This window comes from Apaloderma vittatum, unplaced genomic scaffold (assembly GCF_000703405.1).
Source record: "Apaloderma vittatum isolate BGI_N311 unplaced genomic scaffold, ASM70340v1 scaffold28172, whole genome shotgun sequence".
Taxonomy (NCBI): Eukaryota; Metazoa; Chordata; class Aves; order Trogoniformes; family Trogonidae; genus Apaloderma; species Apaloderma vittatum.
Genome location: NW_009702462.1, coordinates 1 through 16,613, shown reverse-complemented (window position 1 = coordinate 16,613; position 16,613 = coordinate 1). Strand labels below are relative to the sequence as shown.

General features: G+C 41.2%; 1 protein-coding gene across 1 annotated transcript in view; it reads right to left on the bottom strand.

Moving 5' to 3' along the window:
* Positions 1-14,911, bottom strand: part of SUDS3 (suppressor of defective silencing 3 homolog (S. cerevisiae)) — a gene marked incomplete at its 5' end in the record, with an annotated part of 17,409 nt that extends 2,498 nt beyond the window's left edge. The window contains 10 exons of the mRNA XM_009864267.1: positions 1,080-1,164; positions 4,666-4,771; positions 5,439-5,460; positions 6,364-6,425; positions 8,191-8,286; positions 10,815-10,971; positions 11,555-11,574; positions 13,326-13,397; positions 13,803-13,858; positions 14,842-14,911. Coding sequence (XP_009862569.1) covers positions 1,080-1,164; positions 4,666-4,771; positions 5,439-5,460; positions 6,364-6,425; positions 8,191-8,286; positions 10,815-10,971; positions 11,555-11,574; positions 13,326-13,397; positions 13,803-13,858; positions 14,842-14,911 — 746 coding nt within the window. The remainder of the gene's footprint in view (positions 1-1,079; positions 1,165-4,665; positions 4,772-5,438; positions 5,461-6,363; positions 6,426-8,190; positions 8,287-10,814; positions 10,972-11,554; positions 11,575-13,325; positions 13,398-13,802; positions 13,859-14,841) is intronic.
* Between the last annotated feature and the right edge of the window lie 1,702 nt (positions 14,912-16,613).

The window sequence follows — 16,613 nt, the reverse complement described above, 5'->3', positions numbered from 1 at the left end:
CATTGCGGCATTCCAGGAAGTGTTTCTCTCCCTTGGCTTTATATCGTTGCAACGAACCATTGCCGAGACAACGAGCGCCGTGCCTCCTCCCAAGGAAACCCCCCAAACCCCAAACTAAACCTATTATCCTCTTTTAAAGCAGAATTAATGCAGTAATAATTAACAGACTGCATTTCCTGATGGTTTCAGGTAAGATGCTCCCTGAAGATTGAGTTTTAACGTTACAAGTTACCAGCAATAAGCTTAATCAAATTAGCTGTACTGTCTTTTAACATATCCATTAGCACACTGCTACTGCTTTGGATAAATAACCAACCGCTGAGCGTAACAACTGTTATTGCAAGAACAGTTGTGATACCAAGCATATCCCATATGCAACTCATTTTGTTGAAAATCAAATATATTTTCCCTTAGCTGCCAAACCAAATTAAAGTTATTTCATTGGCTGATTGAAGAGAAGTGCATTCAAGCCTGTCATGTCTTTCCTTGAAGGGTCTGGAAGCTGCAGAGAACAAGCTCCCTTCAGCCAACCAATGCACTGCTCAAGCAGCAACCGAATTCTGCAGCAAGATTGACATCAACTTGAGGCACGCACCTCTCTTCAGCTGCTTCTCTGAGCCTCAGTCACTGGCCACAAGGAAACTGGCTCAGACAAAAGACTCTCCCAAGCAGGTGATGAACGCTGCTGGCCGACCTCACACCACACAGGCTCGGGTTAGTACGAAGAATTTTCTCCCCTTGTAACAACTAAATTTAATGACAACGTTTTTTCCTTATCCTCTGTTGTTTGGGGTTTGGTGGTTTTTTGTCAGATCTCCCCAGTTTTCCTGCGTGCCAAACTACTACGTGCAAAATGCAGAATGATGCTTTGCAGAAGGACAAGTCTCTTCCTATCTCAGATCTATCTCAGTAATAGACCTCTCAACTCACTTTTATCTTGGATTCAGCTTATTTAGACACCAGACATCATTTTGGAAAGTAATACCGATTTCCTCTTAGTGCCTCACTAGTGAGACATCGACCTGCCTACACCGACCCTCAGTTTGCCCCGCTCCCAGGAAACACAAAGCAGCCACTACCTCATTGGCACCCACAGAGCTGATCACGCAGCTGATCTTAGTGTTTTCTTTAGACTCCAGGTAAATAGCCTGGCTCTTGTGGTACCTGCAAAAAAGAAAATAAAAAAAACAAAAAAAAAAACACGTGAAACCATCAGCAGACCAAAGACTGACAAAAGGAACAGCAGTAAGACTGATAAAGCTAGGATTCCACAAGTATTTGGATAAATATGAAGTCCTGTCTTTATTTTCAAAGCCACTATCTTCATCTTCACCAACCTAACACGGGGGCTCATTCCACACACTCATTTTGCATTTAAATGATGCTTCCGAATGCATGAAGCTCGCCCAATTCACATCCAATTCTGCAGGCAGATGACTGAAAATAGACTTTCACATCTGAAGGAGGGAGGGGCAGAGCACCGAGGCACAAGACAGGGGAACGCTGACTGACAAGAAGCCCCTGCTTCAAGAGTTCATCAAACTTAGGCCTTTCGCACCTCAGACACAGGATGGATTTCAGAAGACGATTCCCTATCAGGCCTGATAAAATACAACAGAGCAAGTCACAGATACTCAAAAGTCAGGCACACTCCCCACTACCAGCTCATCAGTGCACCACCACTGCACTCCATCGGTGCAGTCTGTGTGGTGTTTAAACAGAGAACTGCAACTTCTAACAGTGCCTTATTTTGGGAGAACACCCAAACGGTAAGTCACGGGCAGCTGACTCTGTAAGAAGCTGTGTGTTATCTCCCATGAGAAGACTATGTCAAAGCATATCCATTTTTTCCCCTTTTAGAGCATATTTCAGTCATGCTCTATGTTTTATGCAAAAAGTATGAAGAAAACCAAAGTAAACAAGTTGAAATTTGGAACTCTGAATTGCTTCATTTCATGGTCTTGCCTTCTTTGCAGACCATGTTTCCAGGAAGCGCTGCAAAGCGTGCCAGACAAAACTCCTCAGTTTCTGTTTATTCGGTCTAGGAGACTTCTACAGGCCAAACTAATTAGACTGGAACAGATTATTTGTAAGCAAATAATCTTAATCAGGAGAGCCCTCAAAATGCTTTATAGTTATAAAAGCATAACTGTACTTCCACCTTTCCCCCAGGCATGATGCACTTCATATTTTGCTGGGCAGCCCAAGCTGCAGAATCACCGCACCAGGATTCCCTCAGTCACCACTCAGGGCGACTGGCTGTTTGTCAAAACCTATGGCTTTGCATAATCTTTACAGTTATTCCTACAATAACCATACTGTAAACATGGAAATCTTCCAATAGTTTATTCCACAATCTCTTCCTACTGGCTCACGTACTCCGGATTTTCACACTGCTTGCCAGTAACAAGAATGATAGTGTCAGCTTTCAGCCTTCCAACCAAAAAAAAACCCAAAAAAATCCAAACCCTAATCTTACAACCTTTAGACATTTGTGCCCAACCATTATTCTTTCTCCCTCTTTGTAACAGAATGGATGTCAGCAAGTCCCAGAGCCGTGCAATAGCAGCAATGATCTGAGCCAAAAAAATCTCAGTTTAACTGAGTCCAGACGACCATTAATTGACATAAAGGAATATCATAAGCTACTACAAACCAGATCTCACTAAGACATAAAAATCTCAGTGCAGCGTTGGTAACTGTGCACAGTAAAGGCAAGGGAAGAAGTTAGTGCAGGACTTTTTCACTGAAGAGTTGTCTTGGCTGTCTCATGCTCTGTGCACGCCCAGAGACAGGTCAGCGGAAGGCACGGCAGCCTGGCGCAGATACCCACAGGAGAATGGCAGGGCAGAACTAAGGAAAATACTTCAGACAAAAACTTTAATGGAATTTAACTTGCCTTTCAAGAGAGGGAAAGTGCCAAACAGCTCCTGTTTTTGCAGGAGGTCAAATACATCACAATACCGACAAGCGAGGCAAGCGGAAATAATTCCATTTCTGCTACAAAATATTTTGCTGAAAGGCCAAGATTTTTCAGCTGCATCTCCACCAGAAGATTGAAGGAAATCACTCTGCATTATCGCATGCAGACAAAGCTAAAAGCAAAAACATGGGTTGTTTTACAACGATACATGTTTTAAAGTCTTACAGTGGGGGCACGGAACAAAGTGACCAAGGATAAAAGAAAAAAAAAAAAGTGTAATTCCACACTCATTTGAAACAACCTACACTCTGGAGACACATTTGTGAAATGTCTCTGCAACACCTTAGGGAGTCCATTTTTAGCCTTAAACATTCACTATTTTGAGATAATGGTCTTTGGTCTTTCATGGCTGCTGTCAGAAAACAGAGAGAGCAGTTGCTCCAGAGCTGTCGGTGCCTGCCAGCAGCTGCAACCTTAACACACCTTAGCAAAAAAATTACCCTCCCACTATCAAGAGTTACTTCATTATTTTAAAATACCAGCTTCTTCGCACAAGTACTATTAATATCAACCAAAAAAAACCTCTTAAGCCGAATTGTTACATCCAGAAAGATGTAACCTAAACCAGTCTGAGAATAAGGAAGACAAGAAAGGCAACTGCTGGGCCCCAGGACAACTCAACTGAGGGAGACCAAAATATGTTAGTGTCTTAGGTCCCAACTTTCAGAGAGAGCTTGTGCTTTCGAGAGACTCCTCTGGGCTCCCTGATGTGACACCTCACAGGACTCCACCTGCTTAACAATTCTGAAGAACAGTTTATTCATCCAAATAAACCCTATAGTCACTTTACACACACACACACAAAAATAATATGAAAGGGAAAAGAACTTCATGAATTCGCGAAATGACAAGTAACCTGTTCAGTTTACGCCTGCTTTATGCTTCACAGAAATTCAAGCTCCAGGCAGCAGCGTTCACAGAGCTGTATACACTGACCCCTCGATGAATCTTCACTGCCAGAAGAGGAGCAGAACTGACCGACCGTACAAGACGGATGTGTGCAGAAAACAAGCTTGAGGCCCATCATTTTCCATGATAAAATGACAACCTTGTTGCTTGTTATTTTCTACCACCAGAACACCAAAGCAGGCCACAAATAAGCAGTCGATTTGCAAATTGCTTTCTGCTCAAGGAGTACTAGATTGCCCCCTTGATCATCCAGTTTCGCATGTCTCACGGATTAAGTTTAAGACCTACTAAGATTTCTCTGCAAAATTTAATATTTTCCTTGTGCAGCTACATGCCCATAAAACTTAACAGAGCTAAATCCAATCAGCCATTCTGAAGTTGCTTCTCCCATGTGGGTTTGATCTTTAAAGGTTATTTGGATTTATTAGAATCATTTTTCATCCTGCTCAGCTGGTGCACAACATTTCTTCTGCCACCTGGTGGAACGATGGGCTCGTGTTCTATAAAGCAGAACGCCAGGACTGTGAATGCTGATTTAAGTCTCATTTTACTTGAGCCAGCAGCTACTCGTCAAAGTCTGTGAGGTCTAAACACTCCATTATCACTTGTGATTTACTGAAGTTGCTACGATTAGGCCTTGGACAAAGTGGCCAACCTGTCTAAAATTCATTTTGTCCTCAAATTCTTTTACCAAAGCAATCTCTTTCCACAGTCTTTGTCTTCTCACGACACAACGCTGAGACTGATTAAAACAGGAATTTGGCAGGACTTACCATCTCTTGTCATAGTAGAGCTTTCCGTCTTCTATCCGGGCTTCAAACCGCTGCGCGGGAGACTCCGCTGGTGTCGCCGGGAGGTGCTCGGGAGAGGAGGGAGAGGCTGAGAACAGAAGAGAGACTGGGTTTAGACATCAGCACGTGTCCGTCACACCGTAGCACATCAGGCTGCAAAACTGCAATTAGTAAGGTCGCGTTAAGGAGAAATAATGACAGAAATATAGAAGCTCAAGTGTCCCGCAGAAATGTATCCTCTAATAGGACAAATATATACCCAGGAAATGTAATTTTTACCTGAAAAAAAGGTAGGTGACAAACAATATGTCCTTGGTTTTGTTTTAATTCTAATCCATGGTAGTTAAATAGGGTCAGAATTACTTTGGCACCACTCTGTCTTGAAATAAAGTTCATAGATACACCCAGAGAGCTGAAGGCATAACACCCGGAGCTGTCAATCCCTCCATCTACCTGACAGGCAGGGAAGCTGCCCAGATGCATCTGAATATAATGGAAAAACCTCTTTACACAGTTAGATTGCCCCATGCCCAAGTGTTTCAGCCACCAAAGACGCACATTCCTTCCTTCCCAACCCTGACAAACTTCACAGCAGATGAAGAGCCTTCACCCAGCACTCATTTGCCACCGCAGCTACACAAAGAACAGCAATTACACAGTCAAAACAATCACACAGTTGTCAATTATACAGTCAAGCAGTCTACAATAAAATCCTTTACTCATAACAGCATGACTGTGAGCAACTGTTAACTCACCTGGTCTCTTGGGTGACTTAAGCTACAAGGAAAGAGAGGGAAAAAAAAAAAGCATTAGAGATCTGACACGGGCCACAGAAATCCGCACTAATCATTTCAGACAGTCTTACTTGCCCTACTGTAAATGCTCCTTTTTTTAAATGTACTCTTAAGCCATGTAACACATAACCAGACCAGCACGCCCTGAACACCAAAGGTGCAGACAATCAGTAACACGCTACGAGTCTACAAACTGAACTTCAGTTCAGAGAATCCATAATAGAGACAATCCACTAAAGTGAGTCAAAACCAAACTCATCCAACACTATCGTTTGACCATGATCCAACATTTCTCAGGGCATATGAAATACAGGAGATAAATCATTAGAAACACCTCAACAGCTGGCATGAAAACCACGCTCCACCACCATCCCCAGACGCCTTAACGAGCAGCCTTTGTTATAAGAAATTAGATAAGCCTTGAAGGGTTTAGCAAGAAAGCAATAGGTTAATCAAATGTAGAAAAACTATAAACATACATATTGTGTATTATCAAGTTTGCTGAAGTATTACAACAGCGGGGAGAAAAAAAAAACAAACATAGAAAGTTTCCAGCCCACAAAAGCCTGTGATCTCACAGAAAAACATGTTAACATCCGCTCAGGCGTGCTGAGGAAGAAACTCCTTACGATAGCTCCTCACTTGGTTCAGACAAAAGGTAACGTTTTTAGATGACAGTCATTTTAATTAGGTTAATTAAACCTATTAAAATAAAAGGGAGGAGACACCATCTTGCTAAATCTTTTATTATGTTACTTTGGAAAGTCTACTGGGATGAAGTAGTGGCACATCTCAAAAAGGAAGATAAAACAGAAAGCTCTGTTCAGGGGAAAGCATTAACTTTCACTCTAAAACAAAGTAACACAAATCAAGCAATAATCCCTACCTTATTCAGTGTTCTCAGGTCCTCCATTATTTGCTCATCAGTCAACAAATAATTTAGCTGAGGTATCCAGAATTAAGGTTCTCATAAGCCCTTGACAAGCAAGGCTAAAAATTAAAACTCAATGACATTTCACTTGACTACACATAAGCCCAAAAGGTTTCTGTAAAGTTGCATAAGATTTTCATGAGTGTCACACTTGAGCTTTTTTTTGTCAAATGAATTAATACAGTCCATCTCCACAGAGATTTATTTAGCAGCAAACAGAGAACAAAATCATCTTAACTACTTCAGATGTAACCATCAATGAAAAACCTTCAACGCATTGACATTTCCTGCATGGAGACAAACAGCAGCGCTTTCAGTGGTTTTCATCTTGCATTTCTCACTTCAGATTTTGCGCAGTGAAGCCAAATCCCAGCCAAAGCCAGGAAAAGAAACTCATCATTCTGCAGCTCAGTGAGCAGGGAGAGATAGGGAGAAGAGGGGAAAGTTCCACAAAAAGTAGAACTCAGCAAAACCAGAAAATAAAGCCAGAGGCAAAAACCCCCATCTTTGTGTGGATAAGAACCTACCAGTCACCTGAAAACCAAATCAAAATCTCAGAACACGAATGTTAGTGCACTACAGGCCTATTAGAGCTCCACTGTAATTTTGTGTAATTTAATCTGCAGTGCTTCTTCCCAGCAGCTGTTAAGTCAGAAGTATTCAAAGTGTTAAACTGAAGTTAACAATTGCCGGGCTGCATTTTAAGGATTTTGGTTCTGATGGACTTGAACCCTCTCTCTAGCGAGCAAAGGCCGACAGAGCTACACACCGTGGCTGCCTTACCGTGCCCAGTTAGTAGGTCGTGTTCACAATGGAACTCATTTATTTCGAATGAGAGAGGTGCACTAATAAATAGATTTATCTTTTTTCCTGAGAGAATGAACAGAATCTCCAACTGGAGATGCTTGTGACCATCCCACACGATCAACTAGAACTTCAAGGTCTGATATTGCCTTCAGAAAAGGCAAGTCACTCGGAAGCATAAGGTAAGGTTTATTTAATCTGATTCAAGCCATACAAGTTTGGAATCTAATAAAAAGCCTCCGCAAAGCAAATATCACTGCCTTCCTTTCCAAGTGAACTTAATATACAAATAAAAAAATGTCCATCATCATAGAGGAGCTAAACCATATTTCCAGAACCCAAGAAGCAGTTTTAAAGAACATGCACCAAGGCAGAAGAGAAGGATCACACACACGTTTCTCTCTCACTACATATAAAAACAAGATGGATTTTCACCTTTTTTTATTTAAAGAACAAATCTGGCACTCCTCGCTTTTGCTATGCACCTCTCTGGATTAAATATCTGAAGCCTTTATCAGAAATGGAAAAAACTACTTTGATATGACAAATATTATCTTTCTGGCAAATGTTTTGTCATATCTAGAAATGAGAAAAGCTTTAGCTCACGTAAAAAAGCCATTTACTATCTCTGGAATCAATTACCTCAGCATTTACAGAAAATGTTCTTTTAAAGTTTTTCCCTTTGAGGGAAAAAAAAAAATCGCCTGAAGAATTCAAACTATTCTCACTGAAAAAAGATATAAATAATGAACTTATCTCACAACATTGTGAAGTTTAAGTGAGGGATCTCCAAGGATTGGTTTTGTTATATTTAGTTTCTCACACATTACACGTGACAAATTGTGCTTCAGCATTTCCTAGATTAAACCCTGATTCTGGCACCTCATTTCGTTTTCTCTCCTGTACAAAACAGGACAGACGCAGGCAGCACGCTGGCTTCCAGTACAATAGCCCTGGTGTGACTCTGTGAAAGGATATCAGGGGCAGGTTTCCTCCTCTTGTCTGGGATAGGAACGGGATCATTTGGTCGTCGCCTCAGTTTCCTTGTCATAATGGGCTTCACTTCCATCGAATCTGCACGGAACGAAGTTGCAGAGCTGATAAGGCCAGAGGGAAAGCTCTAAGAAGCAGCAGCTTTCTATATGAGGAAAATCATCTTCTTTCATACGGAAAATTGGATTTTTTTTTTAGTTTTTGTGCGATAGCTTCCAGCATACAAGCAGGAACTGCTGGCAGTGAATACGAGTTCTCTTTCATAGGAGGTCGCTGCCACGGTTACGGCTGTTGTGAGCTGGAAGCAGCACGGCTGGTTTGGGGGCATTTGACAGCTGCTGCAGGTACAGATAACAAGCACAACGATGCTGTGAGGATTCAGGGCAGATTTCTTCCCTGCTAACGCTATCTGCTTTTGAACAGATCACTGAAAAGACAAAATTCGGAATCCTCTGCTTAACAAAACTTGGATAGTTAGAGCACGTAAAACATCAGCTCCCAACAAACCGCTCTGCTCTTTTTCTTGGCTTCAAGCTGGAAAAACAGCTTTGTCAAAGGAATACAGGTAATTACTGCATTCAGGGAAGTCTGCTGGAGGAATGTGAAACACAAATAGTTTTTCAATTCAGATTATCTAATTATGATTAATTAAATGATCCTAATTAATAACATGCAGAGCAGCAGTTGACAAGAAACAAATTGTAGCATACACACTGGGGAAAAAAAAAAGAAAAAACCACAAACCACTGTTAAAATTGAAACACAAGTCTCATCACCAATAATTACCCAAAATTACAGTTAGTCCGAATGTCTACAGGCAGTCTTAACTAACTATTTAAAACTCTCGCAGATCTTTCCTTAATTTATGAAGATATCTTGAACTGGCAACCAAGAAACCACATCTTAAATGCTAAACACATCATCTCACCTCTCTTTCTACATGCTGAGAGTTATTCACTCATCTTTCAGTACACCCGAACCACAGCCTGGGTACCACTTAAGCCTCCTGGGCTCCCTCTAGTTGCTAAAACCTGAGCAGCTCCTCGCGTTCAAAATACACTAAATTACTTCTTCATCTCAAGGGTGAACAAGGATAATCACGCTACACATCAAGGGAACAAATATTATGATAAAAGCTTTAAAAATACAAAGTGCCACCCACTGCATGTATGCCAAAGGAAACCTTATCTCGAGGATTCGAGGCTGAATTTGAAAATGACTGAGCACTAACAGCCCTGCGGACACTAAAAACCAACTTACTGTGCTGAACATAAGCCCTTGGCTGAAGCCAAGGCAAGAAGGCTTTCTCTCCTTTTCAAAAATTAGTTGCAAATGAGTCATCACATTACACTGCTTAAAACGTAAGGCAGAGAGACAAAATTCCTCCTTCTTAGTATCTTAAAGTTGTCACAAGTCAGCACCACACAAGCATTTGAGGAAAAAAAAAAAGAGGAGTTTGAGAGTCATGTTTACTGTTCAACATTTGAAAAACTAAGATGCGAGAGAGATGTGTGAAAACGTCATAAAGGAAATTCTGAAGAGCTGCTAAAGCACCAACAGATTTAACCTGAAAAACAGACTTGCACGAGGCTTAATAGTTAAGAACCAACGCTCCAGAGCAGGAGGCAACTATCCCAACCTACTGAACCTGCAATGCTCCCGACAATACTGAAAATCTGCTTACAGGGTTGATATTGGACCCTGGCTTAGTAGTGAACAGACACAGGCATACAATATCAGGAATTTAAGGCCAGGGCACATTTTGCAAGATCTGATGTGACTTCATAATTCAAAACCAAAAATATAAACAAAAAAAAATTGAGGAAACAGCATAGCTCCAGCTGTTTCCCAGACCTGATTAGCCCTAACAGCATGTACAAAGCCAAGAGCACTCCTGAATATGTCCAATCAGGTTTTAATTCTCACTTCTGAACACTAATTAAATTATTAGCTTACATAATTTCTGTAGATACTGTGCCAGAAAGATATAAAAAGCCTAAAACGGCCAGGCCTCCGCAACTCAACCAACATTATCTGTCCGTGAAGCGAGGGAGTTGCTCTTTATGAGAGAATCAATCAGACTTCTGGTTCGTTATCATAGCGAAAAAATTTGTGAAGCAGACCCTCAGCTCCACTGAGGCACCAAGGCTACCAAATGGTCTCACAAAATAAACTGTCCATTTAACATCCATTTTCCAGAGTCTGGTCACAAAGGCAGGTCACAAATCTACTTTTCTGGCTTTAAGGAGTGGATTTCCACCTTTATTGTTTGCTTTTCTTCAACTCTTAGACCACCTATTACAACCTGGCACCGTCCGTGAGGTCAATATTGCAGCATCTCTCACTAGTTTTACTGGCAGGTCACAGGGCCTTAAAGCAGCCCCTTCCCCTGTACGAGGGAGCTCGCCCGCCCCACTGCGCCACCGGCACTGTTCCCGTTCATCTGTCGGGAACTCAGGTCACACCGTTCTGTTAGGAACTGTGTCTCTCAGCACTTAGAAAGCTTTAAAGCCCTCACGGGAGCTGTCTGTATAAACCAGCAATGCTACTTTTCTACCTTTTTTTTCCAAGCAGTCAGGAGAAGCGATGGGTGCCCATCTAGTTTTTACCTCCCGTTAACTCCATGGTTAGCTTTTCATTCTCAATCATCTTCTTTTTCTCTTCCAACTCAGCTATCAAATTTTCCTTGAGCTCAATTTTCTTATCTTCAAACTCCTTTGCTGCCGCTTTCTTTTCCTTGACGTAATTTTTTTCCACCTGATCTGTCTAATGCAAACCAAAATTAAAAAAAAATAGGTTAACTAAGGAACCCAGGACTCAAGTTAATGGTATCACAACAGCTTCTTCCAACTGCTGTATTGATTAGCTTTCCAGTTTAAAACTGCAGCCCGTTCTAAAGATTAGCAATATTCAAAGCAACAGAAAACCATCTAAAATAAGTAAGCGGTACTACACTGGCAAAAAAATTAATCACTTTTAAAACATTTAATGTTGCATAACAGCCTATAGCAGAAAGCTCGTCGGATTTATAACCAGCACTATCATTTATCACCTTAAACAACCTTTTTAAAAAAGCCAAATGAATACAACAGACCAACTGCTCTTTTAATCTCTTTCTTTAAAAGGAAATTTTAATTTATTTTAATTCTACTTTAATGACAAAGTCCAGAAGTTACTTGAAGTAATATCAACAGTAAGTAGCCTGTGCTAAATCTCAAGTGTAACAATGCTAGCTAGAGAAAGAAAATTTCTTTAAGTCTTCTGGAAAAACAGCAACAAGTACTAGCTGATGAAACAGGAGGTTAATATATATAGTTAACATATATTTTAATAAATTAAGAATACTTACCTCCAGCTGGAGGAACAGTTCTGAAAAAACAAGATAGACTTAATTTATTATCCTCAAAGACGCACAAAACGACCTCCCAAACATTTTAAGTCACTGAATGTTGCAGCCAAGCCAGAGAGGGAGAAAACAGCGCATGTATTCAGCCAACCTCTGCTCTCCTTCCTCAGACTCACAGAATATCAGGTTGGAAGGGACCTCAAGGATGACATAGCCCAACCTTTTTGGGAAAAGCACCGTCTAGATAAGACAGCACAGCTGAATCTTAAAAGCATCTGATGTTGGGCAACTTCACGGTTTTACCTGAAAGTAATTATAAAAAAACTCCACAGAAATACATTGTTAATAACTGACACTTTCTACAGAAGGTGAAGTTCTAACACAGGGCGATGAGTAGGTTCAAGTCAGACCTATGGATGAGGCAAACGGACTTTGGGGTGTGACACAGTCCTGCTACTCACGTTTGTGCAATTCCTATAAACCTGAAAGGAAGCAGGATGGGACCCTTCTTGTGTTTCCTGAAGGACATAATGCCCAAAACAAAGTCTTCCTCAGGATGGTGGCATAAAAAGCAAACTAAAGCACCTGAGCAGTCCTCAAGTTACCACATTTCATCAGCATATTAAGCTTTGGCAACATCTGAAATGAGTTCCATAAAGACAGGTTTCAAATATGTTGCAGAGAAGACTAGTAGCAACACTGTACTGCTGGGCCTTCTTCAACCATTTCAGAAACAATTAAATAGATACCAAAGATGATAATGACCCAATTAGAAAAAAACCCAAACAAATAAAAGCCACAACTTTTGTTTGAGCATGGAAACAGTATTATGGAAGTAATCAAACACAGGTAAATCGAAAGTGTTGCTTTAATATCTCTGAGTTCTAGAAAAATAAAAAAAAAAATTAAAAAATAGAAAAAATACCACCAGAAAAACCCAGGAAAAACACCACTTCAACATGGGAAGGATAAACATAAAAGATCCCTCTTCCTGTGGTAGTACTAGGCAGTTGGATTTTTGATCATAGATCTGAAAGTTATCACCATCTGCCCTCCTGTGGAAGAAACACGTTGCTGCAGCATCGCTCTTCGCCAGCCAGACACACGAGTTTGCAGTTAAAACTTCATTTTATCAAAACAACCCAAAATTGCCAGAACGCAGCTCTAGTGTATATGAAATTTCTCTCGAAAGACTCCCGTTACCAAGAAGTAGTTCAAACTGACTTCAATTCCTCAAGCAAATCCTTCACCACCCCAAAGCACTTTGAGAAAGACACAATTTAGATAATTCCAAGGCTGGAGTAAGTCAGCCCCTGTACAACTGCCACTGCCTCTCCGTCGCGTTTCCCAGAGTAACGGCCCAGGCGTCACAGGATTTATCCAACTGCTCCCTTTCCTATTTCCACATAACAGCTTCTATAAAAGGCCTTGCTTCAGCATCCAGGAAGAGAACAAGACAGCAGGAAGGCAAGCGAACAGAGGTGATTTCCAAGCCAATTCTCTGCAGTAACAGACTAAAGGCTGCCCAGAAGGGCTGAGAGCAAGGCACTTGAAAAATTAACTCGTGCCTTTGCTCCTAAAATGGAAATGAAGATAGATCTCGTCATGCTTCAGGTACTCTCAGAAAACCTACCCTATACTCTCAGAAGCAGAAGAATTGTTTCCTCCGAGAAGTTCCTTTTCTTTAAAGGACAGAATTACCACTGTTTGTCTGCAGGTGCTATAAAATCCCAAAATTCTTGTATGCAGTGGTTTAAAACGAAATTCAGCCTACCTGCATTTCGGATCCTCTCTTTGTACTGCTGGTCCAACTTTTTCATTCTTTTCTGATATTCCTGAAGAGTACCTAGGTGAAAAATTGTGAATTCACACTGGAATTATTTTTATTCCAAGTATTACATTTTTCTCAAGGAGCCATACACCACTGGAAACACAAATACCAGTATGTGGAGTCAGAAAACTACAGTTCTGGTTTGCTTGTTTTGATAAGCACATCCTCTGTTGTTTTTTTTGCAGAAAGAGGACTACTCCCTTCAAGAAATGCTTCAGTAACAGAGAGGCTTAACTACAAGTGTTCAGAGTGAAAAAGGATGGAAAGCTGCTGACATTTCTCACTCTGCAGCATGGCCGAGAGCCAACACTCAGGGAAGGATGCTGCTGCCATCTTTAAAAACCCACATCCTCCTATGACCTTAATAAAGTGCTGAAAATTGTTTAGGAAATTAAAAAAAAAGCCACCTTCAAAGCTTACCTTCCTGCAGCTGTTGTAATTGCCTCTTAAGAGATGCCAGTTTGTCCTGATACATCCTGAAAAGATGGAGAGCACACAACTTTACTTTGAAAAACAAGCAGACCTAGGTGATTTCACCATCTGTGTAAGGTTACAGCACATTACACAGAATTAAAAACCAAACTTTTCAGAAAAACTGCAGGGAAGAAACAAACAACAACTAAAAGAATATAATGGGAATGAAAGGTTATCATTCTGTCTAAAACCTCTGCCACCCCATTGGTTTTACAGTGCACCTAAAAAAATTATTTTACGGAACAGTTCAGAGTAAAAAAAGAATCTTGTTGTTGTTTTTTTTAATGTTGAAACCTCAAGTGACATTTAGACCAACTGATACCAGAAACCTGACATCAGAATCATTCTGCCTCTTTGCCAGGTCTTGGTATTTGTGTATTAGTTCCCTATTTACAAGGCATTTCCTCACGTAAATCTTGACATTAAAAAACAAAAAAAAAGCCACCACAAAGTTTATTCCTGGGGCTGTCACAAACTTGCATTTCCTTTATCACGTCTCTGTGGTTTAACACAGGCTTTCCTGACCTGTATAAAGACATGTCTCTGCCAGTAAGCAAAACCACAAAATGCTGCAAATACACCTCAACACCAAGTGAAACTATTTCAAGTCTCCAAAAAGCTCATCTTCTCGGATGAGATGAGTATTCTGTAGCTGAAAGGATTTTAACAGGCTTTATTTTAGTTAAAGGAGCTGTCTGCAGTGAGCTTCATTCACAGCAAAACTCAGTCACTTCCAGAAAACTCGTACCTACTTCTTTGCCCAGAACAGCAGCAGCACAAAATCTCTTGAATACATACCAAACAGAACAGAGAAATTAACTCACAGAGAAGAAATAAAAGCGTATGGTTTCATCGGCTATTACATTGGGCCACACACTTAAAAACTGTAATCTTGGCCCAAAACATTGCAAAGTTTTATGAAAACAAACCAATCAACCTAACAACCAGAACATCACCTTACTTTTCATTAGCAAGTGTTACTTACTGTTCTTTCATTTCTACAAAGTCCTCTTCCTCATGTTTCGCCAGGTCAGTTTCACTGGCATCCTCAGTGTCTAAATGAGGCAAAGAAGGACTTGTTAAAACAAAAGAATGATTTTAAAAAGAACAACCCCAAAGTAGTAAATTATTTAAAAACAAAGAAACAAACAAAAAGAAAAAGGCTTGGGAGCCTATGGCAATTTAACCTCAAATACACAACGAGGCAGGCCTTTGGAGAGATGAATTCGGAAGTGAAATGAGCCACATCTCATTGCTGCAACTGCAGTTCACCGCCGTAAATCCTCTGGCAGCTGCGCAACAAAGCTCACAACAAGTCTACACAACTTCAGCTTCCTAGAGCCTGGTCACTCCTCCCCAGTTCAAGATAGCGGGTACCACACACACAAAGGCCAGACAGGAACAGTCCGAAAACTCTAAAAAACATTTCACAAGCTTCTTCCTATAGTTTTGTCTATGAGATAAAGTATTTGGAAAACAATGACTAAACCAGCTGTAACTGATTCTGCATCTTGACCCTGAACATAAATACTATGACTAGGTGCTATCAGGGCTGACCACAAAGATCTTGCTGAAGATAAAAGTTGCTTGTTGTGATCTGAACTTGACTCCCCAGCTACATGTCACACAAACACTCCAACAACTACACCGAGACCAGCAGTACCACAGAGATAGTCCCGGTTTTAAGAACAGATAATATAAACTCTAAACAAATTAAAGCTACATGGGACTGCTGGTTTTCTGCTACACCTTTTCAGGCTTCTAGTTATAAGACATGGATAGCCAGGAATTAATCAGCATTTCTCCCCAAGGAGAGGTCAGTCTCTCCAGGCTGGGGCTGCAGTAGGCAGAGTACGGCACTGAAACCTAAACCACCCCTATGTTCCCTACATATGGATGTGGCACCAGTTCCTTAAATCAAATCTCAGATTTTTCTTTAATGATGAACAGACAGTTTAGCTTACATGTATTAAGATAAAATTCATTATACCAAAGATAAACCAGAAAGGTTTAATTAAAAAATAACTTAGATGTCCAGGTGACCACAAAGGACTGCCAGACTCAGTTTACTTGTGTGCAGCCACAGAGAGCCCCCACTGCCCGCTATGCTGTCCTTCCTTGGAAGGATCTACAGGTTTGGCTCTGGCACCCTGCTATATGAGTGTACCAGATGTGATGGACGATTCTGGCTGACAGAACAACAAGCATTGTTGAAAAGTAATCTTTCACTTCCCCGATTTGTTATTTTATGTACTCTACATCCCAGAACACTGGATTTTGCTTCCATTTCCTCTTTTCCACTGTTTTCCTGGCTCTTCTCTTTCTTCTAACATCCTCTTGCACTCCCTCGCTTCTGTCCATGCTTTCTTCTACCTAAACTGCCTCCTTCTCCCTTCACACCACAGAAACACAACCAGGCTTAATTCACCAGATTTCTCCACTATTTTTACCTCGTTGTCTCATGCACTCAATCCCACCTCTGCAGCGCTCCTTCCCCTCTCGCTGCCGTCTCCTCACCTGGGAAGCTGCTCCAACTCCACCTCTCCCTTAACTTTTTCTACTCTTCCACAGTGAAGCCCAGTAACCTAACAGACCCTTATTTTCTCCGCTTTCGCTGCTCCAGACCACTCCTCCACCAAACCCAGCCTAACCCTTTCTTCCCTAAAACACTCTTCTCGGCCTCCTATCTCCAGTAGACCCCTCCTTCAACCCACTACCCCGGTGAGAGGTCCCCCACCGCCCCTCACGAACCTCAGC